General features: G+C 40.0%; 1 protein-coding gene and 1 non-coding gene across 3 annotated transcripts; both read right to left on the bottom strand.

Annotated features, from left to right (window-relative positions):
• Positions 1 to 1398: 1398 nt before the first annotated feature.
• KATNA1 (katanin catalytic subunit A1) lies at positions 1399 to 20798 on the bottom strand. 2 transcript variants are annotated; one of them, XM_074168249.1, is made up of 11 exons: positions 20659 to 20798; positions 15379 to 15553; positions 14514 to 14671; positions 11978 to 12161; positions 10310 to 10431; positions 9164 to 9269; positions 8663 to 8821; positions 7396 to 7522; positions 5699 to 5833; positions 5288 to 5414; positions 1399 to 1739 (listed from the first exon to the last, which is right to left on the bottom strand). In XM_074168249.1, exons 2-11 carry the CDS (start codon positions 15547 to 15549, stop codon positions 1541 to 1543), a joined length of 1488 nt encoding a protein of 495 aa, XP_074024350.1. In that variant the 5' UTR covers positions 15550 to 15553; positions 20659 to 20798; the 3' UTR covers positions 1399 to 1540. The 2 variants fall into 2 exon arrangements, with proteins under 2 accessions (XP_074024350.1, XP_074024352.1); XM_074168251.1 differs by lacking the exon at positions 20659 to 20798 and adding an exon at positions 17932 to 18188.
• Positions 20799 to 21052: 254 nt separating this feature from the next.
• On the bottom strand, positions 21053 to 21123 carry TRNAG-GCC (transfer RNA glycine (anticodon GCC)). The gene has a single exon. It is a non-coding gene; the product is annotated as a tRNA-Gly (tRNA).
• Positions 21124 to 21528: the final 405 nt, after the last annotated feature.

Below are 21528 nucleotides of genomic sequence, written 5' to 3'. Positions count from 1 at the left end.
AAGAAAGAGGTAAATTTGTTTTCCATTTTGGAGGTGGAAGTCTATAAATGCACACGCATGCGTACTCACCTGAGCTTCTTCCCTTCACTTCTGGGTTCATCGTGCCAGGTCCACCCAGGGGTTCAGGAGCTCTCAACAGTATCTGCACCTCAGTCTCTCACTGGAGTGTCCCGTCGCTGGCGCTGCTCCAAATCCCTTTTCAGTGTGTCCCGCTGTCACAACACAGTGGTGAATCTTAAGTACATAAACAAGATGTTCACAATAATGGCACTTACGCAGCTGTGTACCCGGGACACATTTGCCTGTTATACAGACTGCAACTTTTCATCATCATTTGTCCTTCCCATCTGCCTGGCAGCGTCTGAAGAGACACGGGCAGGAATTGCACAGCCAGGTTGGTACAGCAGGTATCCACCAGCTGAAACAAATCTAGACGTACCCAATTCATGAAAAAGCATGAAGTTTAGCTGTAAGCAGAACTACAGCTGGCTGCTCTGATGTGAACTAGCAGGAAGGAGTGTTTCCAAAATACTAGGAGATGGACAGAAGTGATAGATGGTTCAGTTACAATGACCACTGTTGAGCAAAATCTGAAATGATGACCTAAATGATCACTACAGAACTATTCTCAGAGAACTCCTTCTACATTCCACTTGTCAAGTAATGCAAAAAGAGAATTTAGATTTTTACATCCATTGTAAAGTCAGGGTTATGAACAGAAACACCTGAGCACAAATGTAACATGCACGCTGCCTTCACAGAACAAACGTGTAGTGTCAACCGGGACCCAACCTACCAGCCTGGAGTTTTGAAGCTCACGGTACTGTGCAGTCGAGGGAGAAAAAACATATTTCAGAACTAATACCAGAAAGCTTTTGTTTTCTCTGACTTACAAGGAGACTACATGTGTGCCTCTGTATCACTGCTGGCTGCACGGAAGTAGCTTACACTGCCTGGATGTATTTTAACATTACTTAATAGATACTGTAAGCCAGAGCTGATCCCAGACCTTGCTTCAACTTCAGCTGAACCTCCCGACTGTCAGCAGCACAAGGGTTGCTGTTCTGAATCTCAGCCTTTGTACAGGTTCTTTGTTAACACCTCAGAAACAGTTTAAGGGCAGAACTCTCTAGGATCAGCTAGCAATGACATCTATACAACTGCGTCTTGTTCATCCCATTTTCTAGCATCCTTTACTTGTTTAGCAGAACAAGTTTGTGGGTTTTTTTTTCATGTAACAGCTATTTTTCAAGAGTAAACCCCCTGATGTAAGAGTTCTAGTATTAAATTTAAGTCATTTTAAAATATCTTCATGATCAAAGCGAATCCCATCAGTATCTTTCACATTTGAGAAAAACGGGTAACTTTTGAGCTAGTTCAGAGCACTGGACAGAAACTGCATTTTAAAAAAAAAATTTATTTAGACTTCTGTTGCTCTTAAATTACAAAAGTTAAAAAGAGCACGCAGTGCACTGACACACTACTTATTACTTCTAAAGCTGTTTTAAGATGTAAGATGGCTTCTTCAAGATAAGACAACTCAGCATGACCCAAATTCAACTATCCATTTCTCATATTTCTCAATGTCCGCAGCAGATACAGATTTAGAAACTTTCTTCAAAGCTATTTCAAAGTCTTCCATAGTTGTTGGCATGTGCATTTCATCTCGGGAAAGATTTCTTATTTCTTCTGGTGTCAAGCCCTCAATTCGCCTTCTCATAGCCATCAACGATGCATCTCTATTAAAGATACAAAAAAAAAAAAAGTTACTTGATACAGTATGGCGAGTTCAGCTGTTTGAAAGGCTCAACACAGCATTCCAGTTAAGCTGTTGCATTCAAAGATACAATAAAGAACTGTGAACTTTTACAGGAAGATCTCCAAGTGCTTGTAAAACATACCACGCTACCCATATTCATCAAATGTGGATTTATCCTCATTGGATCTTTGAATAGCTACTATTCACAGGTCAGGCAAAAGATGCAAAGATTAACTGATTTATCTAACGGCATTGCATATCTATGATGTAGCTGCAGTATTTTTAGACAGGAACAAAGGCATTTACTCCTCCAATGTAAAGGAGAAATGGCTGGAGTGTTTTGAATGTTTCCTCATCTAAATAGGAGTCCCACTTCAAAGACAGAGGGGTCAATAGTATCTACCTCCAACCTATACATTCACAGCTAAATGTTAAACTACAAAATCTGTTCAGCCTGTGGCTCCTCAAACTTCTGTTTGCTTCAATAAGCATTAAGTGCCTTTACAGGTGTGTCTTTTTCTTTCTGCATTAAGTTTGATTGCATTTGGATTTCCAACAGTCTTATCGGTAGCAGCAGGTGATGAGATAGTGAGGGGATAAATTGATAACACTGAAAGACTGAAGTTCCTGCTAATTCATTGCTATATGCCTTATAGTAAGAAGAAAATGCTACTTATTTTGTCTAGCAGTAAAAGAAATGGATGGGTAATCCTAGTAATATCACAACAGTGTCATATCAATAGGTGAGAATCCAAAGAGAAAAAAAAAATATATACTGTCTTCTAGAAGATTTAGAAAGTTTCAGCATATTCTGTTTCAGTTCCATGACCTCCCCCAAAAATAAGCTATAACTGACAGACTTCGTGAATGTATTTAGTAAGTGTTAGTAGCAATTAGAATGCCTAATACAATAACTAGAATTTCAGAACAACTCCAAAAAGTTGCCTTGTTGAACTCCACCTTAGTCAAATATCACCATGCTTTGCTGTTATATCATCATTTGTGAACTAAAAGCCAGTGTTACACGACTGGGGGTGAAGGACCAGTGACGGAGGGGAAGCATCCCATCCATCTAATTTGCCTCCAGACAGCAGTTTAAAAAAAAAAAAAGCAAAACCAAAAAAATAACCCAACCAACCAAAACACACCCAACCATACCTCAACACACCCACAAAGTCCAGCTGCCACGACTTTCTTCTGTGAAGTCATTGTGCTGACAGCCATTCCAACCTCAACCCTTAGTGCTTTCTCAAATGTAGCCGTAGTGCCTGGAGAAGCACCAGAACTACATTCACAGAATAAGAGCCACTTGCTGGAACACACAGCAGGGGTCAGTTCCACTCCAAAGGCCTTTCAACCTTCACAGCCCGCTCAAAACAACGATTCAGAGTCAGCTCATACTCACATCTAATATGCAATTTGGATGCATGTCACGTTTCCTGAATGCCTTTTTAAAATAAAGTCTCACCTTCATTTTCCACGGTTATATGCTGACTGTTAAGAACTGTACTGCTATCTCTGACTGGTTTTCATTCTGACTCAGCAAACTTTGGATTTTGCCTCAAATTCTTTAAGGTAGGAGAACAATTTGAGCAAACCGGAGATCTTTGCTCACTTTTTAAAGTTTTGCTTTTGTCACTAGGAAGGACTGTTATAGTCTACTGTATGTCTGAACCATACAAAAGCACTTTTACATCAGCCATATGTCTTTTTGTCTCAATGTAAATGAAGCAATCATGTTTAAGATCTGTTTTACCTGACACCATTAACAAAGTGTAAATACACAAACTAGTCTGAGTACTTTCTTACTAATTTCAAATCATGCACATCCAGACACCAGCTTGCTGGATTTCTGGTTACTGCCACCTCAGTCATCTCTAAGGAGAATGTCACAAATGAAAGACTGGAGTGTTTCTTTTGTGATGTTTTTTTTTTTGTTTGTTTTTTTTGTGTGTGTGTGCTTTTGCTTTGTTTTTTATTTTTTTTTAAATAGCATTTGTACCAATGGACTTTGATTAAAAATAAAAGGCAACAATGTGTGTGTATATCTCTCTGAAATTAACTCAAAAATATTACAAGTATTCTGACTTTTAAACAAGTGTATCAGTAACCAGTATAAAATTAATTACAAATAAGGAACACCGAACAGACTGGAGGAGACAAACTGAGGCTAAAATGCACAAAGCAGCAGGCCAAATAAATTCTCTTTCATATAACGTGAACCTATTAGCACAAACTGCTTTCAAAGCACTAGGACTGAGCAAAAGAACATCACGAATTCACCTCACAAACCTACAGATGAAACAAATCTGCACAACACTGATTCAGAACAACTAACATACTGTTCTTTTCCCAGACACTGTAAGGTTTGTTTAGGGAATAGTACTGAGCCTCCAAATTCTGATTTCAGCCTTAAGTGACCCTGTCGATAGCGCCTTTGGTGGCAGTTTTGCATACAGGCCACTCACACTCATCCCTGCAGCAAAGCACGTTGTCCTCTCAGTTGTGCTGACACGCATTTGCAGAGCTGTACTATAATCAAGGCAAGAAATGGATCCACATTTGAGGAAATGGTTCTAATCCAGAACAGTTCTCTTACCCTGTTCAAAGCACAGCTCCACAACAGTCGTGTTGGCACAACTTGGAGCTGAAGCCTTGCACTGCCACACTTTAGTGCTACCTCCAAAGCCTGAAAGCGTAGTTACACAGGTGCTTATTAGGTGACTACAGCACCTTAACAAGTTTCAGCTCTTTGTCCCATACTGCTGATTCCATAATTTGCCACCGCTAAAACTGTGACAGTGCAAATCTTTATACATAAACCAGATGACTGATATTAGTCTCTTGAAAGAGTAATCCTTTCCTTCCCTTTTCAATTTTTGAAAGAAAGGATTGGGGGAAGGGTTAGAATGCATTTTTAGTCAACTATTTCAGGAATCTAGGTTATAGAGTAGGCCCACAAATGACTGTATGCAAACAGTACTGAGGAGAAGGGGAGAAAGAGGAGGCAGAAAGTCAGTCTCATCACTAAAGCCAACGTGCTGAGCACACAGCTCTTGTACTGTCACACAATACAGTACACCTATTCTGTGTCATGAAGGAAGAACACCCTGCATTTTTACTTTACTGATTCTGGCCTTTGCCACTATCGCCTCTTACACACAGGTATTCTGTTGAAGTAGCAGAACCTCAGTGGAACGACTGTAACTCTACAAGTTATAAGTCTACCAACTTGTGGATATTCCTCACGCAAGGAATTTGGTATACATGAAAGAACATGGAATTTTACCTGAATCATAGTTTGTTTAGATTACTGTGTTGCAACTGCTCTTTATCATTATTATATGAAAATATCAAATGGAAATCTAGGCAAGTATTAATGCACTCTTTCACCTTTTAGCCATACATAAAAGACAAGTTATAGTCTGTTTTTATCCAGCAACTTTAATCATGTAAATTAGTTACTTTACACACAATTCTCTCAAAGTTTGTAGCAGCAGGAGCACAAATGATGCAATGTTAACATACCTGCATACGTTGGTAATGTCTGCACCTGAATAACCTTCCATTTTCTCAGCTATATTTGCAAGGTCAACATCATCAGCCAGTTCCAGCTCTCGCAGATTTATCTTTAGGAGTTCCTCTCTACCTTTCGCTAATCAAAGAACAGAAAATTAAGTTTATACAATTTGCTTTCTGAAAATAAATAATGAATTGAAGAGGGAGAAGAGAGATAAGAGGGAAGAATGCAAAAAGGACATTGTACTTGCTACAAAGGTAAAATGGTCGTTGTTCAGATTTAACCTGGTCCTGAATTCATAAATGAATTTGCATACATGTATCAATTAGATTTTTAAACCAAGTGATCAAAACTAAAGGAGTATTGATAAAGTTTAGATTTTAGTCTTTTCAACCACTCCTCTCCCTACGTCTTCATACCTGATGGTAAAGGAATGTAAATTCTCTTTTCTAATCTCCGTCTTAGGGCTTCATCAATATCCCAAGGAAAATTAGTAGCAGCAAGTACCATGACCATCTTAGAAGGATCATCATTTTCAGTAGCCCCTCCAACACCTGCAATGGGGAAAAGAGGAAGTAAAACATACGTAAGCTTTATGAACTCTCATGTATAGAGAACAATATTCACAATCCTATAACATTAAAGGAGCTACTTTATTGCACTTTAGTGCGTCCAAGTGCAGTAGCATCATTAAGTGCAAAGGAGTTCAGTTTTTCATCTATATGACAGCCTGCAAGCAAAAATGGAGACTGTTCAATTAGAAGCAGTAGCAAAGGCCACTGCCCAGATCAGGAAGTTTCTCTCTACCAACGCTGGAACGTTTCTACGGCAGAACTGTTTGTATTTCTGCCATTATAGTGTTTGAATTTTCACATCACTGTCCTGAACAGCACGTGAGGAAATAAAAAACAAACCCATCACTACACCAAAAAACAGACACCCCCCTGTTCCCCAACAGTACTCAGTAAATGGCATTACTCCCCTACAAAGTTTCTTCACTTCTGAATTCAGGCCAAATGTAAGAATCCACCTGAGTATGTGAAGCAAACTGCTGAAGTGAATGTTTACATCTGGTGGACCGAATCACAGCTTCTGAGAGGCAGAGAAAACACGCCTCGGTCTCTAGAGCACCGTGAAACTGCTGCTATATGAAGAAGTTAATTTCTTTAAACTTGCTACCTTCTGCATTTACTGGTTTTGCTTATAATCATAGGACTGGGCTGTAGAACAGCCATTGTACCCACTCTGCTTGAAAATTTACATATGAAATACCATTTATGAACCCTCAACTAAAAGGACTTCAAATAGCTGTTACTAATAAAGTTAGCTTATGTACATACTTGAGTTATGAGACCAGCATTACTGCTACTATTTAAAGTCAAACATAGAAGTGTATCAACATCAGAGAACCAGAAATAAATATACAAGTTTTCTGACTCATGGAATTCTATCACTAATTACTTCATAGATTAGCACTTTTCAGTAGCTCCTTTCCCTCTCCCAGCTCACCAAATGAGTACACAAAGGATGCCTCTGTAGCAACTTTGCACAGCATTACCTACTTTTAAACTTTGTTGATTTGCAAAATATTAACCAAGTAGCTGTAATGAATTCAGCGTTTTAAAAAGAAAACTCTTCCAACCGCTTCTATAAAAAATTGCCTTAATTTTTAATTTATATCTGTAGGACAAAAAAAAAAAGAGATTCCAAAGAAGTAATGTGTAACGATTGACTTTGAAGTTTAAAATGAAACAGGTGACAGTTCCTTTGAACCACTTTTTACTTGTTTTAGAGAAGTGATATGCTAGGTAAAGACTGAGGTGAGCAACTAATACTTTTTTTCTTCTGCAGTTTTGAAACCTCACATTCTTCATTCAGTCTTCATTATTCTGGGTCAGTAATATAAGCTCACTGCTTGGATTCTAAAAGATTGTTAAATAATTGGTATCTTTTTTCCTTCCACACTGGCAGTCGGAATAGAAGATTTGTATCTTTCAACCCCAATTTTATGTAAGGCTTTCAAACAAATTGCTTCTTGAGAATGAAGTTTTGGTTATTTTTTTTCCTCCCTCAAGTTTCCTGCAGTCCAGCATTTCCCAATGATCAGGTTATTTACCATCCATTTGAACTAGCAGTTCTGCCTTCACGCGTCGGCTAGCTTCATGCTCCTCTGAAGTTCCCCTGCGACTACAGATAGAGTCTATCTCATCAATAAATATAGTTGTCGGGGCATAAAATCGAGCCTAGAGGAAGCAAAAGATAAAGCAGAAACTGAAACAGCAGCCTACTCACACCTAAGAAACAGCAGTGTATTCAGAGCTGGGTAATGACACACTTACCCCAACAAATCAGCTCATAAGTATCAAACAATACCAAACCTCCCCTCTCTTTGACCATAACACACAACTACACAAGAGCTGTGCATTCATTAATAACATATGAGCAGAACACTTTTTGGCAAAGTCCTATAATTGTTAGGGCTATAAACAAATGTTTAATAGGTTAGAGGCAGTTTTACACATCAGAATAATATTTATAACTGTGAAAGTCATCACAGAATGCTTGAATAAGAACTCAGTTAAAGCAAGGGCAAACATTAAGCCACAACACCATGATATGGAACCTGTCCAAGACACAGGTCAACTGCAAAATAACTCTAACCTTCCTGAAAACAAGAGAAGTCAAAGACAAGGATCTGCAATAATAAAAGCTACTGTCCTACAGCAGTTGAGATGCTGTCCATTGTGTAGAAGCATTTTTGCTTGACAGGCATGATATCAACTCATGATCAAACTATAGTGGAAAAGATCTTTTACTTCCTGACTTTTCTGACTACTGTAATTGCAACTCTGCTGCCCTCTTCAGTACTAGGCACCCAGGCAAACACTGCATGCAAACCTGGTAACATGAAAAAAACCCTACGCGTTCTGAGCCAATTTCAAGTGTTATGTGCTCTGAAGCCAACTACAGTTTGGAAGCCTGCTTATTTTAAGCATGAACAAACAAAAAAATCCACCCAAAACAACAAAACACGCACAGCCAAAGTAGGGTTCTCATCCAGAAAACAATTAGACTCCATCCAAATTTCACATTCAAGTATGTTCTACAGCACTCATCAGGTTATGGAGAGCTATGTCTAATGTAACAAGCTAACCCTTAAAATAAAGGCAACCTAATTTTTCAATTTTTATAAAGCTATTTAGGAATAATCAGATCTTGAATGTACATGGCCAAATCAGATGGTCCTGAAGTGTTTGAAGCTTGGACAGCTGTTTATGTATGCTATGAGTTCTAACTAATAGCGAAACCTTGGCAAGGTTTCACTATTCCAGAAGTAATTCTACTTCATTATCTCACTATTTATGTTCAGAAACTTCAATCACCATTTCAAAGAGTAGACGAACAAGTTTCTCAGATTCTCCTCTGTATTTTGAGGTAAGTGTGGAAGAAGAAACATTGAAAAAAGTAGTCTTGCATTCAGTGGCTACAGCTTTTGCCAGGAGGGTCTTTCCAGTACCAGGAGGACCAACCATCAGCACACCCTATTAAAATGAAAAAAACCCACTTTTAGGACAAGAATCAAAACACGGACAATTTCACAGTTTGTGTAATCATGTAACATTAAAATACTAGATGTAAACTTTCCCTTGAAAAGTTATTCAAAGGTAGTTAATTAATTACTATTGCTTACTTGCAACAATATAGCTGAAGACAGTATATTTATCTGGATGATATCTTTATTTTGTTAGTACTATTTACCATAAATTTTGTTACTAAAAAGTGGAAAGAATTTATATAAACTGTAAAACACCAGCAATTTCTTGTTCTGCCAAGATCCAACCTCAGAATCCTACTTATGAGCATTGGATCAGATTTTTTCATACCTTCCATGGTCTTCTAATTCCCTTAAAAAACTCCGGCATCCACATAGGTAAAACTACAGCTTCCTTAAGCAGCTTTTTGGCATCTACTAAATCAGCAATGTCATCCCTGACAAAAAAAGAAAAAGTTGTTTGACAGATTCAGACAGGCTGCAAAAGAATCAGTTCACAGCTCAAAACAACATGCAATTAAACTTATTTCTATGTTAAGAGCAATAAGTTGTTCTTATTCTAGAGCACTGTTGTTCTCATTCACAGAAAGAATAACTCTCAGGGCATTCTGCTTATCTGCATGTGCCCAAGTAATATTTTGTTTTTGAAACGTATCTATATGGAGAACTAGTTTCAAATCTGAAGCTGTAATTTTAAGATTCAATATAAGAACTGAAACATGTATTTACATACTAAAGTGAAATACATAATAGTTGGATGCATACAAAGTTGTTTGTGGGACTGTTCAAGGTTTTTTTAAAGCCTACTTTATTTGCCAGATTTTTGCTCATTTAATCCTCACAAAACCACCTAAGCTTGGAAACATTTGGAACACAAACCAACCTTTGTATAAGGTTTAATATTTAACACATTTATGTAAAGGTACTGGCACGTGGTTGTATTTTATACTGGCAGAAATATCACGCCCAGCAAGATTTGAAAGGGTTCCTATATTGACATAACTTCTTTGTTAATTGGTTTTCTATCTTGGTATGCCCCTGGGCAGCAAAACAGGTTTTAAAATGAAGAGACTCTAGCAGACACTAGAATCTTATACATTGCAAAAGAGGACCTCAAAAAAAAAGATTTCAGGACTCAAACTTTTAGAAAAGCTTTGAGAAGCTTTGCACAGTCAGGTTGGATGGGGCTTTGAGCAACCTGATCTAGGGAGAGATGTTGCTGCCCATGGCAGGGGGTTGGACTAGATGATCTGTAAAGGTCCCTTCCAACCCAAACTATTCTATGAATCTATGGGTGGAAAAAAAAGTTCTAAAAATATTCAACTACACAAGAAGTTTAATTGCCTGTTTAATGAATAAAGAAAACATATAGGTACTTTTTATATGTAGGCATATGCTAAAATACTTAATTCTTGTCATACCGTACAAAAGAAAAAAGAAACAACCCAGAAGGACTGGCAGCAGTATTCAAACTTACCATCGGATGTTGGGATTCTGAGAAATTATATCTCTTTCCAAAGCTTCTACCAAATCTTTATCATATCCAGTACCATCAAATTTCTTTGGTTCAGGCTCTGAAATCTCAGATGTGGATTTGTTCTACATATAAAGGATATAACAAGGTAAATACGGAGCAATGGTTATGCTACTAGTGGATTTTTTATAACAAGTCCACAATAGTATCATATTTCTAGAAGGTAGCAACATAAAACAGCATGAAAATTATGAAGCATCCATATTACTGCCGCGCTATAGGATCTACATGGTTCACCCAGAGTTCTGCACTGCCCTGGTCCCATTTCCTTCTCCCCAAAGCCAGCATATTGTACTGATGCAGTTTCTTTGCCTTAGTAGGTAATTAAATATGCATACACCTATCCCAGTGTAACAGAGTTAACCTCTTCTCCCAGAGAAATCAAAAAACATCTGAGAGAGCAGCTGGGAGTGGGTGGGGGGATTATGCGTGAGACAGGATCAGATAGTGTCATGTTGAGCTAGAGTATCTCAAATCTTGTGTCGTAAATATGCCATATATATGGAACAAAAACAATTAAGCAGGACTTCCACATGTAGGATGTGCAAAGGTGATCTGCAAGACAACCACAGAAGTAAAAAAAGAGCTAATTAACTGATACAGAAGCATGGACAAGAACAGCAGAGAAGCAGCTCTGCAGAAGAGTAGAAGCAAAGAAGCTACACAGTTGAAAGGGCTCAAACAGCAGAGACCATGCAACTGAAAGGACATAAAATGCACTAGACATGCCCTGTTTTTTTATACACTTAACAGCAAGCACTGGTGATGACAGAATAACTGTAAAAAAGAAAAAAGACCTATCCTGTCTGTGTGTGTGTATATCCTTAGTGAGATAGGATTATCACTCAAAGACAAAGTAATCCAACTCCTAATAAAAGTAGTAGCTTACATAGCTAAACAATTCCACCCTTGTAGCTCATACTATTTCCACAGGCTGTGGCACCGTGCCACAACATAAAGTTGCTGAAGCTAACAAACTATTACACGGATATTTGATTTATTCAGACTCTGGAAAACTATGAATTTAGCATCTTCAATACAATCTCTTACTCTGGTCATCAGATAAATTTATGGAGACCAGAGCACAAACAAAAAATTAAAGCACTCTGATTGCAAAGAATGGATCATCCTCTGTCATAAAGTATGTTGGGCTTTTGTTTGTTTTGAACCGAAAAAAGCCTGGAGCTAATACCAGATCTGAACAACAACAAAAAAAGTAAAGGTCTCCCTTTAAGATTAAATAAATCTTGAAATGCTTTGGAACAGGCGAGTCAATCTCAGTCTAAAATACATCCATTAAAGAACCCACAAGGACATGCCTTTTGAATGAGTTTCATCAGGCTCTGTTGCAGTAATTCAGTGGTATAATTTTAACAACTATCTCCAAGTTGCAATAAACAAGCCCCCATTTACCGGATCACTTCCTCCAGATGAGGGTTTGTTGTTTGTTTTTTTAATTAATGCGTAACCAAGACTGTCCATAAAGCAAAGATACTCTCCAAGGTGAGATTCAAATCAGCGTGCTGACTTGAACAAAAGAAATATTTTATAGGCATCTAATTTTACAATACACTCACTATTAAGAAAGCATGAAGTTATTTGCAAGCTTACCTTTTCCTCTTTTCCTTTATTTTGCTGATCCTTTTTTTCCCGGCTGCGGACTGCCTTCCCTTTATCACTGAGATTTCGAGAGGACGGACGGTGAGGGCCTCTGACAGCTGCACTTATACGATTATTGTGACCTCTGCAATCACTGCACGGAGCAGACTGACGTTTTCTGGGTCCCGGCGAAGGTCTAATTAATTGTAACATATGCAAAAAGCCTCAGTGTAAAGTCACTGGTGAGCACTACATAATCAAATCAACTGGTTACAAAACGAAAATTCATTTTGCTCAAGATTAAAAATGTCTGTCTTGTTTCTGACATACCGATTTTTGACAGCCCCGAAAAACCCATTTTCCCTTTGCCACAAGCTCAGGGCCCATTTGCTTAAAACAAGCTCCTTGCTTTGCTTTACAGGTTTCATAAATTAAAGTAATCTTAGTATTACAGAGCTTAGGAAAAAAAAAAAAAAAACACACCAAACAAAAGAAACCACAACAAAAAAAAACCCACCCCCAAAAAACTAACCCAATATATTTTCTCCTTATCACAATTGTCCTCACCGTGCTACCCAAGGAAATGTAAAGGTTTCTTGGGAATGACAGCTCTATTTTCACTTCCTTTTATTTCCACTTCTTGGGAAAGAAAATGTGTATGTGAGGCCTCCACTTGTTTGAAACTAGACTACTTTTAGAAGCACATATGAATAAAAACAGTATCATAATTGATATTATAGATATCTTTTTTAAAATTCAGGTTCATCCTCATACAAATCTGTTACTCTCACAGATACCCTTTTTCCATGGGCCTTCCTAAAATTCCAGCATTAATAAGCTCTAATTCAAGTTTAGTTCAGGGATATTTCTAGAGAACAGAAAATGAAAGACTGATTTGAAGAGCATTTACATGGACTAATAGATGTGCTTTGACATATCATTCAAGATATATCAGGATCCAGTACCTTCATAAAATTCGGTTTTACTGATTCACAGCAGCAAGTTTGTCAGAACTGTACATACCTCTTCAGGGTGAAATACATTAGTATATTCATGTGCCTAAGATGCAAGATCCTACGCGTTAAAGTCTTTTCACTCTGCAAATGGAGTATTTACCAACCTGTACTTTTACTTATGAACATCCCCAAAGCTGGAGGTGTTCATAAACCTCTGAATTCCACCCCAAAGCTCAAAATAAAGGAATGGTATGATTACATCCAATTTCCACCTAAATTTGTGAGTTCTGCTATCTCAGTATAGGAATTTACATGGTCTGAGTTTTCACTGTGGCTTTTTCATATTACCAGAACTCAATACTTTACCAGCTGACAGGATAAATGGAACAGAAGGAGTTCTTTCAAGTCTTTTCCTTTTAGAAACATGAGTTTGTGTATCTCTTCTCTAGAAAGCTTCAAAATATTAGGCAAGTTCTACCTCCCAGACGCTATTTTCCCAGAAGGTTTGAATGAAAATGGCTAGCAGTGTTCCAAAGTTATTGAATGAGATAAACAGGAACAGTGCGATCACACAAGACCCATTTCTTTCAGAAAGCAGGCTTAAAATAAATTAGTTTTTAAAAAAAATTTTAAAAAATTTTAATGTACAAAAAATTGTACCCGTAAACACTGAAGTTATCCGTCTGCAAGAAACAGATTCAAAGCCCCAAAGAACAGTTTGACAGTACAGTTAAACTGATCTAAATAATCACTTTCTGTCAAAATGCACAGTTCCATGTCTGCTTTGCATGCACTCCTGGTTCCCTCCTTCACTCTACTACCGGCACACGTTAAGAAGCTCCAATTACTTAGTTCAGACAGCCAATCTCAGGAAGAAAAGAAAAAACACAAACCAAAAAAAACCCCACACACAACAAACCCCAAACCAACTAAAAGCCAAACAAAGAAAATACAAAAGCCCCACAAAACACTGTCTTTTTACCAGTTTAGCATCTCAAACCAGCTAATCAATGCCAACACAGGCAAAAGTGGAATAAACCTCAGGCAACTGTGGAAGGTAAGACTATCCTTTCAGCAGCAGCTACACTGTCAAACCACACCACAAGGCCTTGGTTTCACAGACACTAACCTGGCATAATTCAAAACTACTTCTGAAATAAGCAGGTTTGCCTGCAGCTGCTTGTTCCCACCCCTTCCCTTGGGCTTCTCCTAGCCTGACCAGTTCATGAGGCAGATCAGGGAACCCCCTTGCTACATAAAAGGAACAAAGCTTGGACACTTCTAGATTTTACTGTTCCTCTGATAATACTTCTTCATCCTATTCATACCAGCTCCATGCAGAGTCATTTTAAAGCTGATGAGAAGATCAATTCAGGAATTGAGCTTCCATGGAATGACAAGTTTATCTTAAGTTAGGAGGAAAAAAACCCACAACAACAAAAAAACCCTAAAGTCAAGCCTATGTAAGATAAAAGCCCCAGAATATGCAAGCGTTACACATCTAAGTTCTGTAAATTACAAAGGAGCAGACTGAAATCAAACCACACTTTGCCCTGATAAACATTAATTTAGGTCTTCAGTTTTCCTCTTACCTACGTTCAGCAGGTACTGGCAAAGACCAGACTTCTGCATCATGAGCTGGTAATTCTTGTTGTGAAGCTTTCAATGGAGTACTGTCTAGTTTAAAACTCTCTAGAGTTTTCATTATATCTTTCACATGCTTAGCTTCTATACTTATCTCCTGCCAAACCTGATTAAAAAAAAAAAAGTAGATTAAGCACATTACAAATAAGTTTGTAACAGTCCTCTGTTCGAGCCCATGTAATGCTTGGACGGATTCCATGAGGTTTCACAAGCTAACTGGTTCGACTTTAATAGACAGGAATAACGCACCTCAGATATTAAGAAGGTTTTTCTGCCTTCCTCAGCACATTTAAAGAACAAACAGATTTTGGATTTAAAACCAAAGAGACTTTGGAAAAGAAATTTCGCATATTAAACAAGTATGACAGAAGCGAGCACAACCTAATAGACTAAATGTCAACGAAAAAAATGATCATTTGTCTTAAGGATAAATTAACGTGGTAGCCACAACTCAGTTGCTATTAAGGATCTGTAAGTCCCACTACTAAAACACTGAGAGGGAAATAAAACCATTCAAAATTATACCAGCCCAATAAACTTCAGCATAACAGGGGCACTCATCAGCAAGAAGCTGACGAGTCAGTGCACTGGCTCCCCAGGGCTGTGCTCCTTTGCCTATTTTGTCATTGTCAGAGCAAGAAGTCAAAGACGACTTAAATAATCTGTATAATAACAAAAAAGACTATATATAACAGCACTACAGTTTATCAGAGAATGGTGTAAGTATTTTTATGCTTTTGTTTACCGTAAGACAGGCAATTTTTGCTACTTAAATGCTTTTTCCACAAAATGTCCCAGAAAAGTAATATTTACCTGTTGCCATTTCTGTTGCAGATATGTATCTCTGACAGAGTAGAGGTACTTATTCATTTGGTCAAGAACTCCCTGGTAGTAGACCATCGCAGAGTCATAATTTCCCAGTAAGGCATATTCACGGGCCAGCTTTACATTCTCACTGATCATAACAAGGCTCATGTTCAACATGAAGCTGAAAAAAATAGGAAATACTAAGAAAAAAAAAATAATAATCCCAGGACCAGAACAAGTTTTTGGAACTATTTTCATACACTCGTTACTTCATGTGGCATATTGAAACACAGAAGCTGGAAACATACTGGCTAGAAAAAGCTCCTAGAACAAATGTCATCCATATAAAAAGGTAATTGATTCTCTATTACTAGAAATGAAACTCTTCACTTCATAGAGTTGTTTCATGCAATGAGATTCTGCTGAAAAGCATATACAAGATATGCAGATTTAAATGTACCGTTGCAACCCACAAGTGCATACATTCCTTCCCTCTTGGTATTTTACTGTTAGCACTACAACATCATCCATACTGTATCAGCCTGTGGTTTAAAAAAAACCCAATAAACAGAAGCCCTTCCTCAGATGCACTAAGTTGTGTTACTCTCTTTGCCTTAAAATTCCACGCATACAAGTTTAACAGCCTGATTTTGCCTTGAGGAGAACACTATTTTTCCATTTGTTTGATTTTACAATTCTTCAGTTTTATTTAATGTTTTTTTGAAACAAATACCCAGCTTGCACCTTCCTATCACCTTCATTTTCACACTTAGGAGACTCTTGAAAAATGTTGAGGCTGTTAATTTATCACTGAAAAGTAAGGAAAGGCCACAATTAAATGTTTAGTGTGTAGCTACCCACTTAATTTAACATTTTGATCAAACCATGCTATTTTTCCCCACCAGGAGGTTGGGGTTTTTTTGGAGCAAATATGGACTGTGACCACTTCTACTTTGTAGCAATAGTAGAATCTGTACTTTTAGATTAGAATAGCACAGAATTATTATTTATACAAATACAGTAATAAGTAGAAGCAGTAGACTTATTCTTTACAGTACAGCCACTGTCCATATAGCAGTCATCCTATACATCCCATCCCCTTCTTAAGACACCTGCAGTCTCCACTTTTCCTGTCTCTTGTACACCAAGAATTTCCCCATTCTTCTCCTAACGTCCTAAAACCAAGCACAGAAAGTGTTAAAATAAGCAAATAAACATGCCTGCAGCCGTCTTGCTCTCCTCTCAGTACCTGTACCCAATGCCAGTTAGAAGAGATTGCAGACAAGCAATTATGGCTAAGCCCTGGGATGAAGCATACTTGATACAGATCAACTATTTAAAGAATGTAAGAGGCACTAAACTCACATGCGCAATAAAACGACTTAAGACTGAACACATTTCAAGACCGGGTCATGGTCAAATTTGGATACATTATCAGAGGTTTCAGAAGCCACATCTTGATTGCTAAAATAATAGCTCCCCATTGTAAAAAGGGGCTGCTAAGTACAAATCAAGCATTTTAAGACTTCCACTCCTTTTTCTGTCCCCTTCCCTTTATGCACCAACACACAGCCGATCCATTCCTGAGACAACATCCTCATATTTTTGTCTTCCTTGCTCTTCCTTCCCCAGTTTCCCTTGAAACAGACAGCTGCTGTGAAAAGTTTCAGCCCAAAGAGCAAACTCTGGCAGTGGCAGAGCTGAAAACAGGCCTCTGACAGCCCACACCCATCCATGCAGAAGGGATCCGTGGGGCTGAGTCTGGAAACCTGCTATCCCAAGAAGCTACTCTATATATAATCTCACTCTGGCCAGAGGCTCGCTGAGCTGGCCACAGTGATGTCTACAAGCTGATAACTAATGTGACCAGCAACTACAAAGACTGCCATATCCCAGGCTAATTAAGCTTTGGAGACATTGTTTGACTTGGGAGTTTTGTTGGTTTTTACCTCAGGTGAAAGAGCCTAAAGATGTTTGTCAACTGCTGTATGGATCATCACACGGATATTACCAAAGTTTTCCCTGCTATATTTAGGAGCAAGCTTTTCCACTCCGGCTCATCCTACCAGATACACCTGTTTGCCTGTCCTGAGAATTCAAACGGATGACTAACACTACTGAAATCACAAGTTGAGCAAGTTGCTAATAAACATTTTAGAAAAATCAAGTAATAGCAAGTTACTAAAGCCAAACTAGACTTTCAAACACAGAGAGAAGTCATAGGTAACTTTTTTTACACCAACACTGTAATGCAGTCCAAGAAAAACAGCAATTCTGTTTAAATATCCAGAAAAAAAAGAAAAAAAAAGAAAAAAGATTGTAAGAGTAGTTTTCACCTGGAAACGTGAAAACAGCAAGAATCAAAAGAAATCCAGAGAGGCTAAGTCAGAAAGAGATGAAAGCTTGGGTTAAAAATGACAGTGTTGCACATAACAGCAGAGTACATGTGATTTTTCAGGTGAGAGAAGACAGAAAGGAAGTACAGAAAAGAGAAACAGACACAGAAGAATAAGCCAACACCTCATATAGGAGAAAGAGAAAAAAAAAGAAGGTGCTTACTTAAATTTATAAGGCTTCCAACATAATCAAAAGAGTAACTCCAATGAAAACCTAGGAATCCATCTGTTTCATCAGTGGTACTGAAAATGCAAGAGAATTTAGTTTAAACTAGAAAACCAATTTAATTCGTTGCTTCTTCATGTTGAGTCATAAGAGCAGAAAAGCTTGAAGTGGCTTCCAAATACAAGGCTCTTGTACATGAGTGGGGCAGAAAAAGCTGCTGATTCCGCTTATATGTCTGGACACGTCACTGCTGCTGCCACTTGAACACAGGCAGTGCCAGAGACAATACATTAATGCGAGTCCATAGGCTTATTGCACCCGTAACTGAAGATGCAGAAGCAGTTCTAAGACCAGGAGTGGGGGGAAACACAGTCAGAGTACCAACCTGAAACCAGATTGAGATTTCCAGCAGAAAGTTATAGTGGGCTGTGGCAGCTCAGAGTGGGGTGTAAGACACACGTGGGAGGGGAGTGAGTACGCACAAATCCAGAGTTAAACCAGACCTGAAGGAATTAAAAAATAAAAACACGAACGCAACTAATCCTGCACCACTTAATACCTTTTAAAGTGTTTACAAATACCTTGTGCTATCATGCAACAGGGTGTCAGAGCAGCAAGGCTGCACTTATCAGCTATGACCTTTCCGTGAATCAAGCCCAGTGAAGTTATCTCTGTTCCAACAGCAACTGAAGGAGCTTGTAAAGTTTACAAGGAACAGGATATAAGACAAATATCCTAAGCGCTTTGTCTTGCAAGTTTAATCTTACACCATGTAAAAACACGTACACTTCACAGTAAGAATGCTCACTCTACACTAACTGTATTCACAGTTCCCTGAAACTAACACAATAGAAATCCACCAAATTAACCCATTTCTAGTAACAGAATACATTTATCATTTGCTCCAAGCCCCTGAAATACTTTTCGAGTTTGGAACAGCCAAGAGCAGCGTAAGTTGAAATCTTGGTTCAAGATACCTACAACTTTTAAGAATAAGGCTTTGGAACTTATTTTTATATTTTATTTTAAAGATAACAGCCTGGCTATCACCAAGAAAACAGTGGGAATTGTAGATGTAAGAAATTATCATCAGGAACAACTGTAAGTAATTTCTGCTCACATGCATACATTAGAATTTGGGAAGCCCAAGCTGAACATAGTATCAATCCTGTTTCACAAAGAAATCCCCCACAACTTCAAAAAATAAAAGAAGAGATCAATAAGCAGATGTTGTGAGGGAAGATCACAGTCGGGGTCTATCAGTTACCACGGGGACCCATCAACCACTCTGCTGACTCAGCTGCACAAGCCATGCAAGGAAAACACCGCCGAAGAGTCCTTCAGTCCAACCTTAATGCTTGGACTATGCCAGAGCCTGAATTTTGGCAAAGCATACATTTCCATTATTTCAGCCCACTATACAGGCTCTGACATCACAGAATGGTTTGGGTTGGAAGAGACCTTAAAAGTGACTTAATTCCAACCCCCCTGCCATGGGCAGGGGCACCCTTCCACTAGACCAGGTTGCTCAAAGCCCCAGGCTGGATGGGGCTTTGAGCAACCTGGTCTAGTGGTAGGTGTCCCACAAGCTACCACGTAAAATTTAGGAACTGCTCTCAGCAAGCCAGAAGAGAGAAAAAAAACCCACCAAAGTAATAGGTTTCAGGAATCCATTTTTACAGCTAACACGGTGGCCTGCGATTAGACTGCATCATCTCTGAGCTCCCTTCCAGCTTTAGTGTCTTATTTCATAACATCCACTCCCAGCAACATTTGGTATCAATAAGTGATTGTGCTAATTAAGTGGGAAATAGTAGAGTTGCCAGAGTTACTGGATGCCAAACAAACTGGTGCTCATCCACTTATTGTATTTAACAGTAACGGTAGCAAAAGAAAAGCCACCAGCAACCACAAACATAATACTTAGATGTCTGTGCAAAAAAAAAACCCAATAAATCATTAGATAGAGATGCACTGTTGGCTAATTATTTTATGTTTTCAAGGCTAAGTCTTTTAAAAGGCTTAAAGAACATAAATCTTGTTACCTGCTCCCCATTTCACGGGGGCTGGCGTTCTTTCAGGTGGTCAATGCTAAATTAGTGAGCTGCTCAGAAAACTTAGAAGGGTCTGAAGCAGAATGGGGGTCTAGAATTGATGCCATACTGCTTCTCCCCGGGCAGAAAACTAGCATAAGTTGTAGAAAGCTTACTTCACGAAGAAAAAGCAACAGGCGTGGGGGAAGGGAGGAGCACAGACCAAAGCTGAGGGTGCGGAGGAACGGGGCTGGTGCCCGAAAGGAGCAGCCCCCGGCCCGGCCCGGCCCCCCGGGGCCCAGCCGAACCCCCCGCCGCCACCCGCCTCTCCACGACTTCAGGGACGCGGCGGCGATGCTCCGCGCGGCTCCCAGCACCTGCGAGCTACCTCAACGACATAAGACCGACAGTGCAACGGTCGCGGGTGTCCCGACAGCGACGACTCCCTCTCCAAAGCGGCGCCCGGACGCAGAAGCCGAACCCCCGCCGTCCACCCTGGGCAGAGAGGAGCCCGGCTCCCCTCAGGGCGGCCCACGCCACGCGGGCGCGCGGCCGTTGCCCCTCGCCTCAGGCCGAGGCGCGAGGGGAGACACCCCGCAACGGCCATATCGGGGGAGGGGAGGAGGAAACGACAGGACCCAGCTTGGCTGCCTTAAGGCGGGAAGATACCGCTCATCTCTCTCTCACTTACTCCTCTCCGGAGCTCAGCCCCGCCGCAGCAGCAGCAGCAGCAGCTCCCAGCAGCCACAATCCCTCCGCTTTCTTCCTCCTCTCAGCGGGGCTAACCCCACCCCCGACACTCCCCTCCACCGCCTCCTCCTCCTCCTTCTTCTCCTCCCGCCACCGCCGCCCGCAGTTTAAAGACAAATCCGGCTGCGTCACTTCCAGCCCGGCGTGGAGGGCGGTGTGCGTGGCGGGGCCGAAGGTCCGCCCAGCAACAGGGTGGTGTCTGTTTTAGCGTTATTACTGACAGAGCTGAGCTTTTTCTATTTAAAAAAAAATATTTTTTTTTTTTTTAATTTTTAAGGGAGGGCAAATAAAAATATAAATAAAATGGTGGGGGGGCGAGGGAAAAAAAATGCTACTGCATTGGCCGGGAATCGAACCCGGGCCTCCCGCGTGGCAGGCGAGAATTCTACCACTGAACCACCAATGCTTGTGCGACGACAGTGTGACGCCTCCGGTAGTAGAAGCTGCGCTCTGCGGACAGCGCATGCGCCGCCGCGAGCTTTCAAACGGTCGCGGCGGGGCGGGCCCGCCCCGCCGCGACCGTTTGAAAGCCCGCGGCGGCGGTTGAGGGGGGGCCCGGCACGTAGCCGCCCCTGTCGCGACAGAGACCCGTGGAGAAGATGCGAACGACGGGTGAGTCGCCTCCCGCGGTCGTGGGGCAAGGCCAGACCGTGAAGCCGCGTAATAAAATGAGTAATTTGCTTCAGGTGAAGCAAATGTGCGCGGCGGCGGCGGCCCGTGCGTTTAGTCGCAGGATCCGAAAGAACTGTCAGTCGGAAGGGTATTTATCGTACAAAAGCAAAACAAAAAAAGACATTATCTATACATATAC

This window comes from Numenius arquata, chromosome 2, assembly GCF_964106895.1.
Source record: "Numenius arquata chromosome 2, bNumArq3.hap1.1, whole genome shotgun sequence".
Classification (NCBI taxonomy): domain Eukaryota; kingdom Metazoa; phylum Chordata; class Aves; order Charadriiformes; family Scolopacidae; genus Numenius; species Numenius arquata.
Note: the sequence above shows the minus strand (reverse complement) of the source record. Positions and strands in the feature narration are given on the sequence as shown.

Excerpts from the sequence above, each read along its gene's own strand:
- KATNA1 (XM_074168249.1), bottom strand. The coding sequence starts at position 15,549 with ATGTTGAACATGAGCCTTGTTATGATCAGTGAGAATGTAAAGCTGGCC. Across the intron at positions 12,162-14,513 it reads CCAGTACCTGCTGAACGTAG|ACCTTCGCCGGGACCCAGAA; the intron begins GTAAGAGGAAAA and ends ACAATTAATTAG. Across the intron at positions 9,270-10,309 it reads CAGAATCCCAACATCCGATG|GGATGACATTGCTGATTTAG; the intron begins GTAAGTTTGAAT and ends TTTTTTTGTCAG.